The sequence below is a fragment of the Dama dama genome, chromosome 6 (genome assembly GCF_033118175.1).
Source record: "Dama dama isolate Ldn47 chromosome 6, ASM3311817v1, whole genome shotgun sequence".
Classification (NCBI taxonomy): domain Eukaryota; kingdom Metazoa; phylum Chordata; class Mammalia; order Artiodactyla; family Cervidae; genus Dama; species Dama dama.
The window spans coordinates 25,312,622-25,337,448 of record NC_083686.1 but is presented as its reverse complement, the minus strand read 5'-3'; the positions used below and the strand labels follow the sequence as shown (position 1 = coordinate 25,337,448).

Here is a 24,827-nt window from a genome sequence, read left to right as displayed (position 1 = left end):
AGGGTTAAAAGGCAGATCTATGACTATGAAATCAAGTGTTACACCACAGAGATTTCATCCAACCTAATTTTATGAGTGAGGAAATACAGTGTGGTCAAAAACTGCAGTATTAAATGCAAATATAATTAGGGCACTGTGACTCAGATTTTAATCTTTTCACCACATGATGTGGCCTGATTATAATCAACATTCTTTAAAAAGGAATGAAAATGAAGATAAACCCACTTTAAATGTAAGAATTATAGTTAACAGCTTGCATCTGCTTCCCTGGTAGTCAATATTAGTTTGTATATAAAAACAAGATGAAGATACACTTACTTTTCAGAATCAGGGTTATCCACCTTGGCTTGTTCCCAGATAATAGGATCAACACCTACCATAAAAAAGAAATGTTTTTTCTAAAAGGAACTATTTCCCATTTTTATAAAATTTATGTGAAAGGCCCTCCTAAAGTAAGACACAAAACCTAAAATCTATAATGAAAAATGATTGTCAAATATGACCGTAACAAGAACAAAAAATTGTTTTGTAGGCTAAAGCTTAAAAAAAAAAAAAAAGTACCTCAAAAGCAAGTATCTATAATAGGATAATAGATTAATCACAAGAATATAGGAAGAGCTCCTCTAAATCATAAAGACAAAAAATTTAATAGAAAATGGGCAAAGAACATGAATAAGTAATTCACAAATATTATAAATGTGGCTACTATACAAAAAGCTGGTCAACTTTAGTAATAGGGAAATGCAAATGAAATTAAGTATTAACTTTTTGCCAACAGAGTGGAAAAATTAAAAAGACTGATTATCTCCATTATTGGCAAAAATAGAGCAGAATGAGAAAACATTAGAAAAATAAAAAATGTGAGAAAAAGTAACACATTCCTTTATGAATGTAAAGGGCTGAACTTGCTCTGGAGGGCAATTTGGCAGTACCTAACAACAATACTTAAAGTACTGCCGACCCTCTGGTATCTGCAGAGGGTGGGGTTCAGGACCCACCCCCCTCCCTGGGGATGCTCAAGTCCCTTGTAAGGAAGGGCACAGTATTAATAATATTTGCATATAACCTACACCCATCCTACCATACACTTTAAATCACTTGTGGGTTACTTCTAATACCCAATACAATGAAATGCTATGAAAATAGCTGCCAAGGTGCAGCAATTCAGGTTTTGTTTTTTGGAACTTCCTAAAATTTATTTCCTGTTTTGGACCTGTGGTTTGTTGAAGGTGCAGATGTGGAACCTGCAGATGTGGAGCCCCCGGATACAGAGGGCTGACTGTAGACATAATCTTGACTTGAAAATTTCACTACTGGGGATCTATTCTAAAAAAAATACATTCCTGTGTGTTTTAAGACAAGTATACAAGGAGATTAACTGTTACACAGTTTAAAATAGTGCAAAGGTAGAAATAGCCTAGACGTTAAATACAGTAAGGTATACCCACGGTATTCGACACAGTTTTTTTAAAAAGAGTAAGATTTATCTTTATGTACTGACATGGAAAGCATTGAAGAATACTATAAGCAAAAAGGCAGGCTGTAGTAAATGCGTAGTTCAGAATTCCTTTTTCAAGGACTTTATATATAAATATAGACAGAAATGCTTACATTAAAATAACAGATAAAGGATTGATAAAGTTCAATAAATTATTAGTAGTAGTTACTTCTGTGGAAGAGAGGTAAAGATCTGTCACTCAGTCAACTGAGATATGCCATCTGGAATCTTTTATGGTGAGAACACATTCAGGTTTTACTTGAATACTCAGTTAAAATAAGAGATAAGCTAGACAAAAATAAAATATTAAGACTGAATTATCTTTGGGTAGATGGATTATGGGCTATTTTTCTTTAGTTCATCATTGCCCAACAAAATTTCTAACAAACATAATTAGCTATACAATACAAAAAATTAAATAAATGAAGAAGTACAATAAGAACATTCAAACCTGTGTTCCAAATAAGCAAATGTGATAGGCTGACACTGGTTTCATTAATAACCAAGCAACAGCTCCCAAAATAGAGGAGGCATGTATTTCCGAACTTTTCATTTCCTCAACTCCATGACTCTGGAGACATACCAGCAGGAGGATTCTGCAAAAGCTGTTTGATCTGTGCGGGAGAGAGCTCTGTCCTAGTCATAGAAAGGGTTACACCAAGTTGCTGTAATTGTGTTTTAATATTGGTTTGTTCAAAATGGGCATATAGTGTTGTAGCTGGAACTCTTCTTGAAGTACCATTTGGAGAACGCTCAACAACGTAAATGACAACTTCTGTCCTGGGGGAAATATAACCAAGTTATAAAATACAGAGCATGTAACTCACAGCCACAAATATTAACACACTATGTGATTTTAGAAGGGTGCTAGCTGAATTCAGAAATGAGACAGACAAATAAGATATTATCTGTAAAGGTATGCTTAGGTGCAAGTCCTATTTTAATTTTTTTTTCCCCACCAAAATCAAGAAGTACTTTGGAGATTCTGCTGAAACTTAACAGGTTGCTTCATTGCAGTTTATAGAACAAAAAGTAAAATCTGATTTCAGTTACTATATCTCACTAATAATTCTTCTAACCCAAAATGTTCTAAAGCAAATGTCTTGCCACTAAGTATGACAATTATACACAGGACAAGGGAAGTTAATAATATTTATCCATGCATGGACATGAACAGTAATCAGTTAAAACATTGCAATAACATCTTTGTGGACCCTGATTTGCACAGCCACGATTAATGTTTCCTCCTGTTTCTAAATGAAAAATGTAAGAAATTATTAGCATCTAATAAATTAAGAAACCCAAGATTAAGAAAAAGACTTTTAAATAAATGTTTTTATAAACACTGAAGAATCACTAGCTGAGAAATAACATTCTGTTTTGAGATTTAATTTGTGCTTTAACAACAAAAACTGTTTTTGTTGTGTTGATCACTCTCTTTAAACCAAGGTACACAGAAACATAGAATACATTTAATGTATACTTACTGATCATCTGGCAATGTTTTAATACCCTCTACATTTACAGTAAGGGTCTGGTTTCCTCCCAAAACTTTATGCAGTGATTCTACCAACTGCTGCTGCTGGCTTCGAATATCTGTTTCTTTTTTGTTGAAAACTAAAACCACTAGCCCATCTTCATCTTTATTATTGGGCATGCAACTATAACCTACAGCCTGTGGAATGACAAAACAATATCAAAAACATGTACAGATCTCAAATCAAGTGTTTAATATTAACAGCTTACTATCTACTAAAATGGGAAAAATAGCTTAATGTCTAGTAATGAAGGAACTATGTAATGATTCTTTCCGCCACTCTGTGCCCTAGGAGGTCACAAGATTACAAAGGGAAACTTTTTTACCCAAGAATAACATAGAGAAATCAAAATTTTCTCTCCTACAGAGTAACTAAATAGCTTTCTCCTCTGAAAAACTGAAACCCATTGTTGGGTGTTCTGAACACTGTGGAAACAACTCTGCATGCAATAAAAATGACTGCCAAAGTCATAGATCAAAATGTAACTTACTTTTTACTATCTATCTGACTCATGGAATCTTAAGCAAAGTTTAAAGATATATAAAGAAATGATTTACTAAATTATACTTTTAAAGTACCATAATAACACCGTCAACTTATAAATGCTACAAAGAATGTCTACATTATTTTATGGTTTCATGTAATATAGAACAGGTTAGCTGTTTACATAACATTAAATATGACAAACTATATCTTTCTAAAGAATTATTCTTTTAGACAGAAGTCTTTTGTCATCATTTATAATGCAATTTTTAAAAAAGAATCTAAACTCACTTTAGATTACTTCACTATGCATTTTACCATATGTATATTAATATAGCAATTATAAAAGAAAAAAATTAAATTGTTATATTCAACCTGTGTCTACTATATATCTCTTAGTATTAAAACAAGATAGGTTGGTCCCTTTTTGTTGTTTAGCCATGTTCAAAGGTCTAATTTTCAGCCTTGTAATTCCAAACACTGGCTTATACACACAATGATTAGGTTTAAGAGGCTGACATAGGCCAACAAAACTTGAAGAATATGGGAATATGGAATGATTCCTTCCACCAATCTGTGCCATAAGGTCACATAATTATAAAGAGAAACTTTCTTACCCAGGAACAACATAAACCTAGAGAGTGAAATTAAAATTTCCTCTAGATTGCCACATAAACTGAATACGTTAATTTTTTAATACCTCACCAAGTGGACCTAAATACTCTCATTGACTGATGAGCAGAATGTCTAAGAAGTTAAATTCAAACAAAAAAGTTGTTTGGTAGGCATGGAATCAGAACAAAGAAAATGGACCATATTGTTGTAATGGCTTTTGCATCCAGCTAAATTCTAGTTTTGGGTCTCCCCTTTATAAGTGCCAAGCAGACCATTTAACATTTTTTCCTGTTAAAAATGACTCTCTAGTCACACTTTTCTTCAGTCATATCCTAGTCATCTCAATCACACATATGTAAGAAATTACTCAATTTTATCTCAATTTTATATTTCTGTACTTTTAAAACAAAAGTGTTACTGTACCATGTTCAATGAATACTAAAAAAAAAAAAACCAAGCAATTGTTTCCTTAGTATTATTTTAATCCAAATATCACATTCTCTCATACACTCTTCAAGTGATGATCAAAAGCAGTATCAATACCTTAAACCGGCAAAAGGGATTTTCTAGTGTGAATTCCACGGGTGGAATGTTATTGTTGAAATATCCTTTTCCTGTTCCCCAAAAGGCTTGTAGTTGATTCCATTTTGCCAAAATAGCATCTCTCTCATCTCCCAGTAGTGTTGGAGCAGAAAGGGCACTTGCAGTATTTATCAGTTGGTTGGACTGGGCAGGAGCGTGTGTAGGCTGACTGAAGAGACCACCTAATGCTAAAAATTTACCCCCAAATTAGTTTGTTTTTAATCAATCAATCCAGATCCTAGATACAGTCAACAGAATAAACCCCGCCACCTCGCCCCAAAAGATACACATCTTAATCCCCAGAACCTGTAAATATGTTACCTTGCACAGAGAAAGAGACTTTGCAGATATGATTCAATTAATTAAGCTGAGACTATCCTGGATTATCAGATTGAGTTCAACATAATATAAGCATCCTTAAAAGGGAAGAGGAAGGTCAGAGTCAAAGTGAGATTTGCAGATGCTACGCTGCTAGCTTCGAAGATGGGGAAAGGGGCTATAAGCCAAGAAATGTGGACTGCAGAAGCTGGACAAGGCAAGGGAATGGGTTCTCCCCTAGAGCCTCCAAAAGTAATGCAGTCTTCTCAGTGCCTTGATTTTTGCTCAGTGAAACTTATTTCTGGTTTTCTGATCTCCAGAGCTACTTTATGTTTTAACATACTACTTTATGTTTTAAGTTACAAAGCTTGTGACACTTAGCTACGGCAATAATATAAAACTAATATGCTAGGATAATCTTTATAATGTCAAACTGGCATATATAATATCATCTTAATGCAGCCAGTTCCATTAGACACAAATTAAGATTCATGATATTAATACTAGACCCACACCAAAAAAAGGTTAAAGTCTGTGAAGTTGCAGAATTATTTTTTAAATGACATTTACTACTGTTATATTTATACTATATATATAAATTGGAGGACACAAAATAAGCAAAAAGAATATTATATCAATGTTATGTAATATCAGCTTAATAAACAATTTCCTTTTCTTAGTGCAAATAAATATATAGTGAAAAAAAATCAACAAATGGGCAAATCCTAAGCTAAAGCTTTAGTTGGCTGTGTAACTTTGGACAAGTCACTTATCCCGTGTTAAAAATTTAAAGGGCTGAGTTGTTAAATTTCCAAAGTGCTAGATAAGTAAATAACTTTGGTACATGAAACTATAGATGTCAAGCAATAGTTGAATCACTAAATGCAGTAAATCATGTAACAAAAACTTCTCTTTTAATTAATTATATATATATAATTGTCATCTCATGTCATCTGCTTATCTCACTTTTTAACAAGAGGGAGAACAAATCTAAGACTCAAGAGCTTAAGCAAAGGTATCAAGCTAGAATTAACACTATTATATTTTTTGTGGACTTAAGTTCAATTATTGTTTCTTTATCGGAAGTGATACAGGTTTTCCATTTATAACAGTAGTATTAACTTTTCTTTAAAAATAAACACATTTAATGTTTAAAAGTAAATTGATTTAAAGAAAATTATTTAACAATAATACAAATAGTACTAGAGAAAAGAAAAATCATGAATACCAAAATGGCCCAAGTTTTAGGACCACTATATTGGGTGACATTTAAGTTTTCTTTCAGCTCTAAAGACTTTAAGTACCACAAGGCCAATGGGGCTTCTATAGGGCTAAAGAGAGGCTGCTGTTACCCTCCACATGAGTATTATTAATTCCCAAATGGGCATTTATGAAAATGGTAAAGAAGTAGACTAGAAGCCAGAAGACTTGAATATTGATTTACTATAAGCTCACTTTGTAGCCTCCAACAAAAAATTCCCATGCTTTATCATCTTCAGTTTTTTAAGTAATATTAGCAAACTATCATCGTTACTAATTTACACTTCACACTGGATTCCAACCACACTAGTCTACTCAAGTAGGCATTTGAGAAACACAAATAACAAAATCTAATAGATTATTTCAAAGCCTTACCATACTAGACTTCTCACACCATTCTATCTTTTCAGGGCAGAGCCTCATGCTATTGAAAATCTTCCAACTTTCATGGAATACATATCCTCCTTGAAAACTATTCTCCCTTAGATTTCCTGACAATACAGTCTCTCCTGCTTTTATATATCATACATATATGTTAATACATACTTTCATTCATTGTTGCACCATGTATTCATTCAACAGTTATTTATTGAATATTTCCTAAGTGTCAGACAGAGAGGCAAAAACTAAGGATATGGTGGTAAACAAGACTGGTTCTTTAAACAAGCTGAGCGTATCAAACAAATATTCACAATTGTGATAAGTGCTTCAAAGAAGTAGAGGCTCTGAGAGTCCTAAATGAGGGAGCTAATCAAGACTGGGGCAGAAGGGTCAAGAGAAGGCTATTCTTCAGCTAAGGTCTAAAAGAAGTAGTCAGCCAGGCCAGGGGCAGCAGCAAAGAATAACAGCACGTGCAAATCTCTGTGTCAAAGAGGAGGGGAAGATGAGCTGGCAAAAGGAATACGGACTACTACCAACAGGCTAGGAGGGGAAAAAAAGACCAGACCATCACAGAAGCTGAGGGCTCACACTGGCCAAAAATGTGACAATCTCAGCATCAAAAAGAATAATGAATGTAACCAACTCAAACATATTCAATTTATTAATCTCATGCATTCAAAATGATAATTTTTAAAAGTCAAAAATTTAGAAAACTCTCAACTTCTTGGATACCACTGGAAATAATCAGGAACCAAAAACTTCTTACAAATACTATCAATTAAAAACAAAGAATTTATTATGCCTTTCCTATACAAATTCTATTTCAGGGTGACCAAGCAGTCTTGGGGGGTAAAGGGATGAAGAAAAACTCCTTTTACAGAAGAATTTCAGTGTGGAAGACAGGGCGCAATTAGAAAGTCACCATTCTGCAACTCCTGATAAAGTAACTGATTGAGGCAATAGCCATCAGTTAACGAAACCATTAGGTTAAAGAATGATGGGGAACTTTATAGGTTAGCCTCACCACCTGAACCAACTGGTCAATCTTAGCATCTCTAAAGCAGACAGCCTCTTAACAGGAAGCACACAGCACCACCTGCAGAATATTCATGCTAAAAAGTCAAACTTAAGTCTAATAAAGTACCTAAAAGCTAACTTCATTCACCAAAAATTTGAGGCATAAAGTTAAATGATTCTACAAGGAAACAAAGAAATCTAGAATAAGGAATATTTCACAGCACAACTGGTTCAATTTCTTCAACAATTCACGAGCCAGGTTAAAAAAAAAAAAAAGAAACCTTAAGTAAGAAATTATCTATACTGAAAAGAATTCTCTATACTAGCAGACATAACAAGAAAGTAAATGTGTGGCTCTGTTTGGATCATGATTTGAACAAGCCAACTGAGGAAAACTTTACTGAGACATACGGGGAATCTGATTAAGGCCGGGTATTAGATGATACCAAGGAGCTGTGAGTTGGAATGACTCCATGGTTTTAAAGAGAAAAGTACAGTAAAGCAGTAAAATAAGAGTGAAATGATATGTTTGAGGTTTGCTTTAAAGTACTTCAGCAATTAAAAAAAAAAAAAACAGACGAGGAAGGAGGAGAGAGAGCAAATGTGGTAGATTCTGATTTTTGTTCAATCTATTTGGTAGACTATGGGGTCATTTTACTATTCTATTTTTATATCTTAGACTTTTTCACAGTTCAAGAACAGTGGATGTTCAGTGGATTTGAGAGATTAATGACCTTAATTACTTGATTTGGCTTCCCTGATGGCTCAGATGGCAAAGAATCTGCCTGCAATGTGGGAGACCAGGGTTCGATCCCTGGGTCAGGAAGATCCCCTGGAGAAGGGGATATAATACCCACTCCAGTATTATTGCCTGAAGAGTTCCATGGACAGAGGAACCTGGTGGGTTACAGTCCAGGAGGCTGCAAAGAGTCAGACACAACTGATCAACTTACACACACTTGATTGGGTAAAGAAAGAATTTAGAAACCAGTGTAGTCTAAGAGGTAACTGAAGATAGCAGCAGGGGATCCCATTCTTTCACATCTGTTCCAAGTAGATTATGAAGGGCAGAAGAGAGTGATAGGCAGCAACAGCCGAAGAAAGATGTGAAATAAAAGTTGTTTTGTTTTCACTGTTTAAAGAAAAAAGAAATTGCAGACTATTTAAATGTGGATGAGAATAATCCTTGGATAGAGAAGCTGAAGACTTTTTTTGGTGGGGAGTAAAAGGTGGAATGGGGCAAGGGGGTGCTGGGAAAAATAATCCACAGCACATGCGGCCCCAGAAGGTGGGAGGATATGAGATCTAAAGCACAGGCAAAAAGAGAAAAGAATGGATACAGAGGGAGATAGATAAACTAGGTTTGGCAATGGGCAGCTGAAGGAATTACAATGAGGGCTTCTATTTTCTCTTTGAAGTAGAGGTCAAGGCCATCTGCTAAAAGTGAGAACAGAGAAATTTGAGATTTGAAGAGAATAAAGGCTTAAAATAACTTATAGAAAGCAGGAGAATAATTTGAAAATAGAAACTTCACAGGATTACCAAGCAATGTTGAGGGCCCAACTTGGGTTGGTGATTAAGAATCTGGAGGTACTATTCAATCTCCTGTACTGTATGATTTTCTCAAGCGGTATCTAGATAGATACCGGGCTTACACAGGCTTCAGGTTGTTCTTTCAGGGAAACATGATACAAGGATAAGGAAGTTTAGCGTCTTGGTAAGAGTGACTGAAATGGAAGGACAAGGACTCTTACACTAGTTAGAAAGAACAGTGAAGGAGCTGACTGAAGTGTAGAAAGTGTCAGTGGTCTAAAAATCAAAACAAGGTCTAAGAACAGCTATGTTGAAAGTAGTTGAAAAGGTAGGCTTAAAAAGCAAAGGTTGTGGGATGTTTACATTAGTGAATTATGGAATTATAGAACGGTTTCAGATGTTGCCAACAAAGAAGGCAATGGCACCCCACTCCAGTACTCTTGTCTGAAAAATCCCATGGACGGAGGTGCCTGGTAGGCTGCAGTCCATGGGGTTGCTATGAGTCGGACACGACTGAGCGACTTCACTTTCACACATCGGAGAAGGAAATGGCAACCCACTCCAGTGTTCTTGCCTGGAGAATCCCAGGGATGGCGGAGCCTGGTGGGCTGCCGTCTATGGGGTCGCACAGAGTCAGACACGACTGAAGTGACTTAGCAGCAGCAGCAGCAGTTGCCAAAGTCCAAGGTAAGATTTGTGGTTAAAGTGAAATGAAGGTCTTTGGAATAAAAGGTAGATGGCATGACTGTCTACGTACATAGGTATGTGAATGCTAAAATAACTCAAGATTGACAGCACAAGTCAAAAAGCACAACTCAGAAGAAGATAGCGCTAAGTCGTATCCAACTCTTGCAATGCCATAAATTATAGCCTGCCAGACTCCTCGGTCCATGGGATTCTCCAGGCAAGAATAGTGGAGTGGGTTGCCGTTTCCTTCTCCAGGGGAACTTCCCGATCCAGGAATTGAACCCAGATCTCCTGGACTGCAGGCAGATGCTTTACTGACTGAGCCATGCACAAAAACTCAGAACCAACTGCCAAAGTGTTCAATGAATAAGAGGTCCTGTCCAGGAAGTCAGCAGATAACCGAGATTAGGTATATCAGACAGCAAGTGCCTCATACAAATAGGAGTTTTTAAAAATGATGCAAAAGCTTCACAATCTTTGTGGAGTAAACTCAAACTCCTTACAACAGCAGGCCCCAAATTCACCACACTGTGCCAGGCTTTCATGCCTTTGTCATGTCAGTCCCTCTGCCTAGAATATCCTTTTCTGACTTTATCCAACCATCTAAGTCCCTTAAGATTCGACTTTTCCTCTACATTCCAAAGCACTTTGTATGGTGTACTGTAGTGCTTTCACACATCTATTTTTTATAAGTGAATGTTTATTAGACAATCTAATTGAAAGTTTGCTATTCTATCTCCCTAGAGATTATGAGCAACCTTATAAACCCAGTATATATACCTTATATACCCAGAGTCTTGACATAACAACACACACTTAAAGGAGAATGAACCCTTTTCATTCTGAAAATGAACAGCACCAGATTCAAACTCCCATTTTTCCAAAGAAAAATAAGTGTAACTATAATAACATAGTTGAAGAGACTTCATGTCAAGAAACAAAGAAAAACTTTCATTTTTCCTTTCTTTTTCTTAACTATTTGGATTTCCATCTAACTTCATATTGTTGCAGGAGGAGAGTGAGAAAGATATATTACTTTCTTATAACACAAGAATGAAAAATTCTATTTTCTTCATTTTATTGGTTAATAATTATTGAAATTCATGTTTAATAAGTTACTAAGCTTCCAATGACTGAGTAGGTGAATTCTAGCCAATCAATCGAGTCATCTAAGAAAAATGAAACAGAAGTAATTTTAGGAGGCAGCAAACTGCAGAAAAGCAAAAGGAGCATTACAGAGGAAGTCAAGGAACCTGAATCTGTTTTCCTGTATATCTCAGAAGACGTATGGACAAAGCACAATTCTCTCAGTTACCTCTCTCCATCTATAAAATGGAGGTAATAAAGAGTTCTATTTCATAGAGTTCTTGTGATAATTAAATATACTAATCCATACAAGATAAAGGGCTTCCCTGGTGGCTCAGTTGTAAAGAATCTGCCTACAATGCCGGAGACCCAGGTTCAATCCCTGAGTCAGGAAGATTTCCTGGAGAAAGTAATGGCTACCCACTCCAGTATCCTTGCTTGGAGAATTTCACGGACAGAGGAGCCTGGTGGGCTACAGTCCATGGGGTCGCAAAGAGTCGGACACAACCAAATGACGAAGCATATAAGCATGCATACATACATACATACATACATACGGGATAACCCTGGAACATACTGCCACATCAGCTAGTAAGGAAGCTATCAAAGACTAATTCTACACTTGTGTACCAACATGACTTGGGAACCAACCTGAAGAGGTTTACACTGGCTAAAGATGGAACAATTTAAACATCTATACAGAAAACAGCAATGGACTGAAAAATATCAAATAATTTAAAAACTTCAGTTCCTGACATTTAAAAAAAAGGTTACCTCTGAAGAAGGATAGGGAACCAAATCTTTACTTTGAAAGCTAAGAATAAAGGAGAAGAATTATTCAAATAGTAGATGAGGAGAAGTTTCTCTTTACAGAAGTTATTTCAACAAATAAATGGAAAAGGAAGCACACAGTTGGAATAATACCATTTGGCAACCCCTAATGAATTAATGGACCTTGGCAATCATCACCAATGGCCACTGGTAACATCACAGAAAATAGAGACAATCAGATATTATATGCCTCTTGATAGAAAAAAAAAAATACAACACTATTTATAAAGTAGTCTTGCAAACAAATAAAAAACTGAGTGATCAATACAAATAACCCCTTAGATCCAACCCAATTTACAAGAAATACAGAGGACAAAGGTATGTTAACTATACAAAAGGAATGCAATCATAAAGTCCTGACTGTCAACTTCTATAGGATAAATGATCTGATTTCATCAACAAATTGAAAAATAAAAAAGAAAACTAAAAAGGGGGACTTACAGAGATTTAAGACAAATGAAAGTGAACACTACTGTTCACACACTTGAGTAACAAAACCACAAAGAAAAGTAAGGAAGTGATCAACATAAAAGGCAAAACTATTTCCTTTGATGGGGAAATGACTAGGAGAAGAATGTGGAGGGTTTCCGAAGTGCCTGGTTAGCGGTCCACCTCCTGACATGGGCCAGTGGCTACAAAGGTCATTCATCTTATATACAATTTGTGAAGCTGTATTTCTGTGCAGCTTTACATGCATTTGTTTTTACCAACAACAAAAACTTTAATAGAATGGCACTAAACACAGAGGTCTTATAATCATAATCATGCCAATCTGTCTTTCCCCTAGTTGCTATCACTATATTTGAACATGAGAAATAGCTTTTGGAATCCTGTGGAATATGATATTTATAACTCCTCCAAAAAAAAAAAGGTATCTACTCAAATGTTTTGAACAGTGCACTAAATGATATTATATGGTCATGGTTTCATATCTGAAAATGAAAACCTCTTGTACTTACTCGTCTGTTGCTGCTGCTGCTGCGTATTAAATCCTCCAAATCCAAGTCCGGTCCCCAGACCAGTACCTAAGCCAGTGCTAGCTCCAGTTGTCGTGCCAAAACCAGTCCCAAATCCAAAACCTTTGTTCTGAGTACTGCCAAAGAATCCTTTGAATGAAAAATGAGCAATTTTAAGTTAAAAAAGATAGCTAATCTGTAGCTCATTTTCTTCTACAAATGATACATTATATCTTCTTACCAGTAGTGCCTGTGTTAGCTGGAGTAGAAAAGCTGAATGCAGAACCCGCTGTGGTAGACGTTGTCCCAAATCCTCCAAACCCACCTAATTAAAAAAGCATAAATAAAATAGAAATGAAGAATTTTTGAATACATACGAGGTAATTTCTTTTCTAAATTATGTAAGTATTTGCCACAAGGCAATATATACCTTTCAACTAAAGAGGTGATTAAGTTATGGCTGAGAAAACATGTTAAGCCTATTTGGTTAATGTTTGTGTAACAAACACTAAAATGATTGTACTTTTAGAGCAGGAACAAATGTCTACAAGACACAGGCTGTTAATATTAATGAAACAGGCTAGGTGTTTACTGACTGGTGGAACTGATCAATGTGGGCAGTTTTTCGAAATGGCAGCAGTTCCTAAATTCCAGCAGATGACTGCTACAGGAGAATGGTAGTTGAGTAGTGTTATATGTGTTCTCATTTTCCCCAAGAGAAATAGAAAAATTTAGATTTTTTAATGTGAAATTTACATCATTTAAAACCCGAATTCAACTGACTTTTTGCAACTAATTCAAATATTTTTAAGACAGTGTGATAAACATCATATCAGCAGACTGTGTTGCCAATTTGCAACCTTGGTTTTGGTGAATTAATTTATATTCTAACTTACATTTCTACTTAGTCTCCATCAAGACTAAGCAACTTTTCAAATTAAACATCCTAATATAATGACTTTTATACAACAAGAATGTTACTTCTTGAAGAGATAAGGAAAAAAAAAAAATCAAAGGCTGTAGTGGCCTCAAAGGAGAGCAGAGCCATCACCAGACCCTGCACCACAGTTTGGGAACTGACAGATACACAAAGTTCATTTTCAGATAAATCTAAAGACAAAATTAATCTTTACCGATGCAACTTGACATACGAGTGGAGTGGAATGCTAGCCAATATAAAATTGCTTTTTCTCCCCTTACTGTCAGTCTCTGATTACCAAAGAGATGCCGAAAAAGCCTTTTAAAACAGATGTTTGAACCATTAGTCCTCTCTGAGTTACACTGCAGACTTTCTGGGATTCTAACTTTCAGTCTCATATATTTCTGGCATAAGAGACAGAGATTCATTAATATTGTAATGTAAGAGATACAAAAAGGAAAAAACCCCACAGCCCATTGGTAGTCATTACATGAGTCTAACTGGGAAAATTATTCAAGAATAGACTATATGTTGCATCCAGGCACAACCAAATACTCTATTTACTTGTAGATTCTACTGTGGTACTGCAAACTGCAAACATTTTGATAAAAATCACCTAAAGTACTAAATATTGTTCCTAATCTTTTTCATTATTTCTAAGTGTTACAGAAAAACTACTCTGAATTGGCTATACAATAAAAGCACTGGTATCTTAACATGCTCCATAATATGAAAAATATTTATTAATAATAATGGATCTGCTAAGATATAAAATTTAAAAAGTATACAAGAATTTCAAGCAATCCTTTGCTGAAGACTAAGTTAATGAAGATACGTAGAAGTAGTTAAAACAGTTATCACAACTCAAAACTTAACAGTGACAACTCCAAATGAACACGAAATCAAGCAAATACCAACTGGTTTATTTATTGTTGAGTTACAAGCTGGGTGGGTTTGTTTGGAAACACAAATTTCAGAATAATGTTTCTGTTTTACCCAGTGCCAATTTTAAGCAAAGAAGGAAAAGTAAACATACCAAAAACAGTGATATGTGACCACTTTAAATATACCCTAATGATAACGGATTGTTTAATCTTTGGAATACTCAAGTATTCTTCAAAATGTTTTCAAATCAAATGCCAAGGTCATATTCACATTGCAGTAACAAGTGACTGCACAAAATGCCAGACTTTCAAATAGGTCTTAGGGAATAAATCATGCTTACCAAATGCATATAATTGGCATGGGCATAAGTGGCATATGTTAGAGAATATGAACAATAAATTCATATACGAGCAGCTGAAGAACAAGACTTTTCTATAGGGTCATTGTATGCTAGGTACAGAGACTTACTTAAAATTTTTTCATATATATATATATATATATATAGACACACATAGTTTGTGTTTTGCAGAATTTTCAATGAGCTTGAAATGATCCATATGGATACAAAATCTTCATAATTATCTTTTTTAGTGCAAAGATGTCTAGCCTACATTTTTAGAAGTCAGTGCTATCTGAAGATAAATTAAACTGCTCTGATCATTTCTCAAAAAATCCAGTAAAGAACTGGGGATTCTCACTGTAATTACAGTATCTTACAGAAATGTATCCTAATCTGCTCAGTTTATTAAAGAAAGACATTATTATTATTATACAGATTAAAAAAAACAAGACAGGTTGCTGCTGTTCGTATAAGATTTGTTTCTCTCAGGAAACACAAAGACAATCAAATGAATTTCCAATGAAAGATGCAGGAAAAATGGAAAAAAAAAGACCGCAGGAGTCCAAGAATTCCAGGAAAATGGGCCTGACTGTTAAACTTATATTTTGAAAAGAGATATTTAATAATTTGGAAGACGTATTCCACTCAAAATAAAAATCCACTCCAATTTCAAATCACTCAAATCTACTCAATCAAATGCAAATTTAACAAAGGAATATTATATAATAACTTGCAAGACTTCCCCAAACCAAATCTTTTAAGAGTCAAAACTTAATACAAATGTTTTTGATTCGACGTTAGGAAATGATTTTTCTTTTCTTATTAGACAAGTTGCTGTTCTTTCTCAAACTCTGGAACCACAAAATATTCTTGGACTCCAGCTCCCAACATTCGTTACACAGACGACCCGCATATCTACCTGCACTTGCCAGACTGTTACCAAAATTGAACGGAGTCGCCGAGGTGGTAGAAACACCGAAATTCCCAATATTAAAGTTCACTGCAGGATTAGCAGTTAATCCGAAACCCCCAAAATTAAACCCACTGGCGGTGGAGTTGGCAGTCTCAAGCCCACCAAATCCTGATAGGCGTGCAGGCAAAGAAACAAACAGAATTTTAAAAGGGGAGAGGGGGAAGAAAAAAGAAGAAAAAGAAAGCAAGATAAGGATTAGAAGAGTCTGCAGGAGGTTTCACAGAAGTGAACAAAGACAAACCCTGACTTTGCTCCAACCTGAGTTAAGAAAGCCGAGGAGGAGGCGGGGACAGGAGGAAGGGCAGAAGCCTGCAGTCCCGCAGCGAGAAGCTAAAGGGCCAGGGCGGAGGGAGCCGGGCAGCGCTTCAGGCTCCCCAGCCGGATCCTCGCCGGACCCAGCAGCGGGAAACCCGCGAAGAGTTCGCGCAAGTCCTGGGGGCTGCGGCGGGGAGGGGAGGGAGGACGGGTCTCTGGCAAAGGGTGACAGAAGCCGCCTCGGGTCTCTCTGAGCCCGACTCCCGGATGGCGGGAAACGCACCCTAGGAGGAGAGGGGCCTGTGGGGCCCCGCGCGCGCGCGCGAGCACCGGGTTGGGCCCCCATCCCTCCCGCGGCCTCCTCAGGAGCCGCCGTCGCCCGCTCGGCTGCCGCCCGCCCTTTTCCGAAGCCCCCAAAGTCTCCGCGCGGGCAGGAGACCCCAGGATCCCCAAGCCGAAGAGTCTCGGACCGAAGGGCCGGACCGAAGACCTCCCCTCCTCGCCCGGAGAAGGTCCGGGGAAGTCACTCACCCGCGGGAGCCGCGGTGGCTGCAGCGGTACCTGAAGTGCCAGACGGAGTACCAAAGTTGAAGGCCATGTCGCGGGAGCAAGGGACCAAGGTGCTGCTCCCGCGACACTCGGTGCACTCCGCTTTTCAATCCGGCGAGGAAACCGCCTCCAGATCAGGGAGTTCCGCCTCTTTTCTGGCCTAGCCATACAGGCCGGAATGCTGGAAAGGCGTAGGGGGTGGAGGTGGAGAGGGAACGCCCCCGGCCCGGCTAGCTTCCGGGAGCCCTGTGGCTTCACTAGGCGGGGAGCTGCACAGCCTAGCTGAGATGCAGGGAAGCTTGCTGTGACCTGTCGCCCGAGAGCCTTTAAAAAAACGGCTCTAGGAAGGCCCCCTTGGGAAAGATGTGCAAGCAGGCTGAATGCCAGTGTCTAATGAAGACAGGGTAGGAAAGAAAGCTAAATCGTCCTTTTCTGTAGTGGAAAGTCAATGTGAAAGAGCAAGTCGCATCCGACTCTGCGACCCCATGGACTGTAGGCCGCTAGGCTCCTCAGCCCGTGGAATTCTCCAGGCAAGAATACTGGAGTGGGTTGCCATGCCCTTCTCCAGGGGATTCCCGACCCAGAGATCGGACCCAGGGATCGAGCCCACGTCTTCGGCATTGCAGGCAGATTCTTTACTATTTGAGCTACCCAGGACGCCCTTGGAGAGTCAGTGGAACATTCAACCAAGCACCAGGTCACTTAAAGTTATGGGGTAATACAGGGGGTGGGGCGGGGGGAGAAAGGCAGAAAGAAGTGCCTCTGAGAATTTAGGTTTTTTTGTTTTGTAGAATTCTTGGTAGGTAGGGTGGGAGGAAAGTTCAAGAGGGAGGGAACATAGCAGTACTTATGACTGATTCATGTTGATGTATGGCAGAAACCACAACATTGTAAGGCAGTTACCCTCCAATTAAAAATAAATTTAAATTAGAAAAAGAGAATAGAGGGAGAAAAGAATTCTTGGTGGGAAAAAAAAAAGAATTCTTGGTGGAGATTTTGTAGAATTATGTGATTCTTAAATCTATGTGCTTTTGTAACTTTAATACAAATAAAACCAACAAAAAAGCCATATGTCTATTAAAATTGTTTTTGGACCTAGCAATGCTACTTCCAGGAATTTATCTTGTAAATTATTTGGCAAAATTAATGGAATACAAGGTTATCTGTTACAACAGTTTATAATAACAAATGATTGGAAACAGTGTTCTGCCTAAATAGTTGCATTCATACAAAGGAATACTATTCAGCGATGCAATAGGAACAGTAAAGCTCTGTGTACTGAAAAGAAAGATCTCAAAGATAAATTACGTAAACACTACCTTGAGTATGGTATGCTACAATTTCGGTGGGGAGAAAGAGGGCTAGAATATGTAATTACACATATTTGTATAAAATATACCTGGAAAGATAACGTGTTTAAAAATGAGTAACTTTGGTTTTCTGAGAAGATGAATTGGGTGGCAAGGAGATGGGGTGGCGGAAAACTTTGCCATATAAAACCCATTACAGGTTTCGAAAATGTGAGTAATTAAATAATTCTAAAAGTTGTCATTCCAGGAGTCTCAGTGAGAACACTGGTATATGGATGAGGACAACAGGAATGGAGACCGAAGAGCAGGTGGGCTTAATGATTGATGGGTGTGGAGAGGCAGGCAAGCAGGAGTCCAGCAGGAGTCCCTGGTTCCTGGCTTGTACGGCCAGCTACTGTGATGACATTGGAACTTGGGAGGAAGATAAGGAAAAATTAAAAAATGAGTTCCTTGCTTTACTTACTGGATTTGCGCACAAGCTGGTTGAGGGTATTCAGCAGGTGCTTGGATATGTGGGACTGAGGTTAAACTGAGAGGTCCATGATGTTTAGGTTGTTATTGAAGCCTGGGAGCCAATGGGATTGTCAGGGGGAGAGGATCAAGTGAGAAGAGGTTACAGCTGAGCACCAGTAATATGACCAGCACAGAGCCCAAGAGACAGAAGAACCAGCCGAGCCAAATCACAGAAATTATGGGTAGAAAAGGAGAACCATCTCAGATGGAAAAGAATGGCCGAGCGTTTCTTCAATACAAAGCCTCCCCTGATTCCACTCCTGTCACTGGCTACTTTAATATCCTTAGCAGTTACCACCACCAAAGAACCCACCTGCCAATGCAGGAGACATAAGAGATGCAGGTTCCATCCCTGGGTTGGGAAGATGCCCTAGACGAGAGCCTGGCAACCCACTCCAGTATTCTTGCCTGGAGAATCCCATGGACAGAGGAGCCTGGCGGGCTACAGTCCATGGGGTCGCACAGAGTCGGACATGATGGAAGCACTTAGCCCGCCTGCTCTTAATCTTAGTGCCCTGAGGAAGGAAACTTTGCTTTGTTTACTGGTTGTGTTCCTAGTGCTAACAGAGTGCCCATCCACACGACAGGCTCTTATTCAGTACTTTGGGGTGAATGATTTCCTTGACATGCTTCTCTCCCTTGCCTTTCCCATTTCTATCTCCAAGTCCCATTATTTTGGTTGCAAAGAGTCCGACACGACTTAACAACTGAACAACAACAACTTATATATTTTATCTTTTAAATATTTCAAAGATACTTCATTTCCACTGCCATCTCCCTGATTTAAATTTCTGTAACCTCTTGCCCAGACCAGGGATCAGCAAATGCCAGCCCACGGGCCAAATGTGGGCTGCTATTTTTGTAAACAGTTTCTTTGGGTGGCAGACATATGCATTCACTTACGTGGTGTCTGTGACTGCTTTCATGCTTTAAGAACAGAGGTCAGTATTTGTGACAGAGAGGCTTGCAAAGCCTAAACTATTTTCTAAGTGGCTTTTTACAGAAAAAACAATGTTTGCCAGCTCCTGCCTAGACTACTGCAGCAGCCCGTACTCTGCAATGAGCAGGACAGTTGGACTGTGACCTTGGCTGTTCATTCTAGGTTGCCTGGTGAATGAGCGAGCTGTGACTGGGGGTTCCCCCTTCTCCTAGGGGAGGGGAAGGGCTGCACCCATTGGTGAGTCCCATGTAACTGCTGTCTTCACCCCAGCAGTGGAGACTGTAACATTCTGTAGGCAGCCCAAGGCCAAACTGCCTGTTGTTCACTTGCTTGTGTATTCCTCCATCGACAAGACTGCTTTTTCACACTCATCCTATAAAGAGGTAAATATGCTCTCTGCACTGAAACGCGCTCTGACCCTCAGCTTGCCTCTCCATGGGATGACAGGAAGATGGAGGGTCTCTGCTTTCCTTTTTCTGTAATTTTTTTCCCCATATTAAACCCATTACTTAATCCATGCTCTGCAGCTTTGTGGAATTCAACCTGCCAGCTGGTTCATGATACCTAGACAAAATCCATCTTAAACGTCAGTGGGAACCCCAAAGAAACCACCTAACACAACAGCCTTGTAACTGACCTCCCTGTATCCAGGTTGACTCTTCCAGTTTATTCACCTTGCAGCTAGACTGAGTTTTTCCTAAACAAACCTGTCATATCTCCCATTCTTCTCCCTGTCCTGCACCGGCCAACAGCCCAGTTCACAACCCTTTAATGGCTTCCTGTTGGCCTTAGCAATAGTGGTGCTAGTAGGTAAAGAATCCGCCTGCCCACGCAAGAGTTGCAAGTTTGAGCCCTGAGCTGGAAAGATCCCTTGGAGGAGAAAAAGGCAACTCACTCCAGTATTCTTGCCTGAACAATCTCAAGGACAGAGCAGCCTGCTGGACTATAGTCAGTAGGGTCACAAAGAGTTAAGACACAATGGGGGCACCCAATAACCCCACTCTCTCAGCCCCCAGTAACCACTCTTTTTACAAACTGTCTATGTGAATCTATTTTAAGTACCAGGTGCAAGTAGAATCATACAATATGTAACAAAATCTTTAACATGGCACAATAAAACTGCCTTTCTTTCCAGCCTAATCTCCCACTATTCTTCCTTCTCTGAATTCTAGCCAAATATTATCTCAGTCACATGTAACATGTTCCTTCCAGCTCCTGCGCACGCACATCTAGTTACCTTTGTCTGCAATGCTTCGCTTTGCCTCTTCTTCAGTCTTAATCAAATGTTGCTTCCTTAGTCAAGACTTCCCTCAGCTCCAAGTCAGGTTCCCAGAACATCATGAAACTTCGTTGAAAGTTTACATTTATGATCCCACAACTTCTCCTGTGACTTAAGCCAGTTGAAATCAGCTTTGGGAGTCCCTAGGAAGCACATACACTGAGGTTTTCAAGTATCCTTAATAATACAAGGATGTTTGTAACACTGAGCTAAATGTTATGGTTGATCTGGATTGGCTCTGACTTCAGAAATAAGTTGCAGTATTATTGGCATGGGAAAGGTTTTAAAGATAATCTAAATTTGGGGGCTAATAACTTCAGTCCAAATGTCCGCAGACACAAAGGTCTAGTATTTCTCCAACAGCTGTCTGATCTTGCTGAGCCCTCTGGGTGGATTTGTCTGTATTTCAGTTTGCATTTACCTGGAAACAGACCTGAATAGGGATAGTTAAAACAGGTAGATTTTTTGGTTGGAAGCAGCCGTGCGGGGGTAAGGAACATGAGGCCAGGGATGAAGGAATGATAACAGGGGCAGTTTCTGGTCTGGACAACCCTGGCTGAGGAACCACGTAGAGTGAGCCTGAGAACTGGCCCTCTGAGGACTGGAGCCCTTATCAGCTGACTCCTGCCCACTCTGGTTGAGCATCAGTTATTATTGCTGTTCAGTCACTAAGTCCTGTCCAACTCTTTGCAACGCCAAGGACTGTAGCTCATTAGCTCATCAGGCTCCTCTGTCCATGGGATTCTCCAGGCAAGAATACTGGGGTGGGTTGCCGTTTCCTTCTCCAGGGGATCCTCCTGACCCAGGGATCAAACCTGCGTCTCTTGCATCTCCTGATTGGCAGGCGGATTCTTTACCACTGAGCCACCTGGGAAGCCCCAGAGCATGAGTAATTGGGAGTATTAACCCCCGTGCTCCTGAGGGGCTTCCAGGGCTCTGGAGAAAGACTTGAGGCAAAAACGCACAGCATCGGACCTACTTGAAGGGAGGCTTGTCAGGCTGCCTATAACTGTCCCCCACAGTTTGAGCTCAAACTGGAGGTGGCCTAAGGGGTATGACTCAGGCCTGATTCCATCCACGGGGCAAAGAGCACCTTTCAAATGAAACTCCATAGACCGCTGAATGCCTGATGACATAACATACAGTTTCCAGGGCAATTTCATAGAAAGTTTTTTATTAGTGAAATATTCCATTGCATTAAGGGTAGAAATACACATGTCAAGAATCACATGAAAGGAACCAGCAGTATAAACTACAGGAAGGACATTCTGGGCAGCATTCTCTTTAATAGTCACAAGCAATTAATCCCAGTGATAGTACTCAGAGGGCCGAGGATGGAGGTCACCTTTTACAGAACTCTCATTTCAAGCAATTGAAATAAAGAATTAGTCTCTCTTAAGTAAAAACCCTGATAGAAGTTAGTTGTGTAGTACCTGCCCTGCTTGACCATTAGTGATCTTTCCAGAATAAAGTCTAGTTGGAGAAGCCTGGAGTGGAAAGTGGCAAAGCCCACTTCCTGTCCTGTGTTCAACTCCCAGTTTTCCCCGAGAGAAGGGAGGTAACCTCTCTGTTGGGTTTCTCTGTAAATTGAGCATCATAGTACAGGACATGGTATTCTTTGATTGTGACAGTCACAAAGATTTTGAGAGCCTGTCTAGGATAACAGCTCCACAAAAATGATCATGAGGAATGGTTTGTTATTTTTCAACCGAAAACCAAATAGGTACATGCGTTCTTAACCAGTCTATAATCTTGACTGCAGCATATGGGTTTGCCACAGATTTTTTAGGAGGAAAATATCAAATGTGATTTTTTTTAAGCCAAGTAACTATTAAGAATCATATGAAAATAATGTTTTGGGGTCCCTGGCTGTGTGGGATTCAGTCAAAACGTGTACATCTTTAACTGTTATCATAGTATTTAAAAATTTCCTCCTCTCAGATGATTATATCTTGATAATAGAATGAATAAATGGGTATGCATTGACTTATCAGTTTTATTTGTGTGAATAAGTGGGTGCATAACAGTAAGATGTCCCAATTATCTAGTTAAATGTTGATGAATTAAAACATCTAGATATTTGGCATTACTAAAGACAAAATAACTTCAATTTAGCATCTCACATTTTGGTGATTTGGGGTATCTATAGGTTCTATCTTAATTTATAGAGAAACTGAGAGTTTAATGAATTGCTCCTTCAAAAAAGGGAAACATTACATATTGCTTTAGTGTAGACAGTAGGAAAATTGGGGCAAGGAAATGATTTATTGCCTCCATACCGGGATCATAAGCTATATTTGTGAAATCTGTGACTTTTTTCCCTCGCTTGCTTACACTGAAATCCTGTTTTAAACAAAAAAAATCCTGCAGAATGATTCAATTGTTAAGAAGTTCTCTGTGTGGTCTGCCACATTAACTGTACAAGTTTCTCAATCCAAAATGAATGGTGAGCATTAAGAATCAGAGAAACTGCCCTTAAATATGTTTGAATTCTGTGACAATTGATGGTTTTCAATCCTAACTCAGGTTACATTGAGAGTCAAGAGGTCTTCTGCAGACAGGTGGCTCTGCTTTTGACACCAAGCGACCTTTCTTAAAAGTACTTCCTGTGCAATTATTTTAAAACACCATCAATCTGTCAGCAAAAGGATTGTCACAGGAAGCGCAGGGCACATTTTCCTCTATTCAGTGAGTGATAGTGAGCCACAAAACACCAGAAGGAACTGAATCTGAGGAGAGAACAACTCATAAAAACGATTTCAGAGTTCCCAAGAAGACTGCCCCAGAAGAAATGTGTATTTAGTGCAGTAAGACTTCCTGAAATTTAAGTGTAAGTTAGGTTGTGGATAGATATCCTATATTGATAAATAATTTTACAAATAATCACTCAATAGTACTGTAGTTAATACAGTTGTATTTGGCAAGGGTGGTTCGGGGGGAAAAAATAATTTACTGATTACATTTTCCCAGAAATACCTCTCCACATCAAGATCATTCTGACTAAAAAAAAAAAAAAAGTACCCATGAAGGTCATAACTAGCGCTCTATTCTATATGAAACATCTATACTTGTCCTTACCAACATTATTTATGCATTCTCTCAATTCACAAAAGTACAAGTCAAAAATCCTCAGGTGCTTATTACTATCAACTCCTGGGGACCACCCCACCAACCCCTTCCCCGCTTGATTCCTGTCCTGGGTGAAAGTTGGTCAGAAGACTGAATTATCATCCTGGAGGAATTATGAACTGAAGATTCACAAGAAAGGCAATATGTACTTTTTCAAAAGAGGAAATTAAATGCCTTTGAATACTACTGAATGATGTTTACCATTTTACCCTGCATTCCGAACTCTTATTTACTTCTGTTTGGTGGATGAAATGGATGGAGGAATACAACCTAAAGTAATATTTATGTATTCTGAGCACAAAGTCTGGTGAATGAAGAGTACTGAATAAGGTTAGACCAAGTAGCATTAACAAGTGATGCAAAGACATTATAACCACGACAGTGGTCACAAACTTCTGGAGCTACCAGCACCCAACAATAACAAAAAATTACAAGCGTTTATTAAATACTTGCTAGACACATGAAAAACAAAACAATCTGTCAGGGACCACAGGATCCTAACGGCCAACCAGGTCAGCCTGTTCCTGAACCTCTGCTGGAAGGGGCTCATCACACGCCGGCATGGGGTGTCCTCCTCCTGTCTCAGCAGGCGACAAGCCCGTGAGGACACAAATGGTCGCCCCACGTCATCATGGCCCAGGTCACAACAGTGCACATGCTTCCTTCCCCAGGCACGGCTCACGGTTGGATTAGGTTCGTATGAGGGGCGCTCTTTCGTCTGCAGTTCCCTGAGACCAGAAGAGAGAGGACAGTGGGGTCAGGCGGTCACGTCACCGGCTTCTCCCCAGATAGGAAAGGTGTGGGGAGGGGGTGGAGGAAGGTGGAGAGAGGAGAAAACGATAGGAAGGATGTCGTCCCACTTACCTTCTCTTCTCTTGGCCTGCTTCCTCGTGTTCCATCTTTTTCAGCTCTAATCCTCTCCAGGAGGCCTGCTCTAACACCCTCACCCT

At 38.9% G+C, this 24,827-nt stretch overlaps 2 protein-coding genes across 2 annotated transcripts in view; both read right to left on the bottom strand.

The window, feature by feature from the left end:
* The window catches only part of NUP54 (nucleoporin 54), a 29,833-nt gene extending 12,898 nt beyond the window's left edge, over positions 1-16,935 (bottom strand). The window contains exons 1-7 of the mRNA XM_061145760.1: positions 16,689-16,935; positions 13,027-13,110; positions 12,789-12,935; positions 4,678-4,904; positions 2,986-3,173; positions 2,082-2,278; positions 319-373 (exon numbers count right to left, since the gene is read on the bottom strand). Of these exons, the coding sequence (XP_061001743.1) occupies positions 319-373; positions 2,082-2,278; positions 2,986-3,173; positions 4,678-4,904; positions 12,789-12,935; positions 13,027-13,110; positions 16,689-16,755 (965 nt within the window). The 5' untranslated portion in view covers positions 16,756-16,935. The remainder of the gene's footprint in view (positions 1-318; positions 374-2,081; positions 2,279-2,985; positions 3,174-4,677; positions 4,905-12,788; positions 12,936-13,026; positions 13,111-16,688) is intronic.
* A 4,970-nt stretch (positions 16,936-21,905) lies between these two features.
* The window catches only part of SCARB2 (scavenger receptor class B member 2), a 79,312-nt gene continuing 76,390 nt past the window's right edge, over positions 21,906-24,827 (bottom strand). Inside the window, exon 12 of the mRNA XM_061145756.1 lies at positions 21,906-24,605. Coding sequence (XP_061001739.1) covers positions 24,567-24,605 — 39 coding nt within the window. The 3' untranslated portion in view covers positions 21,906-24,566. The remainder of the gene's footprint in view (positions 24,606-24,827) is intronic.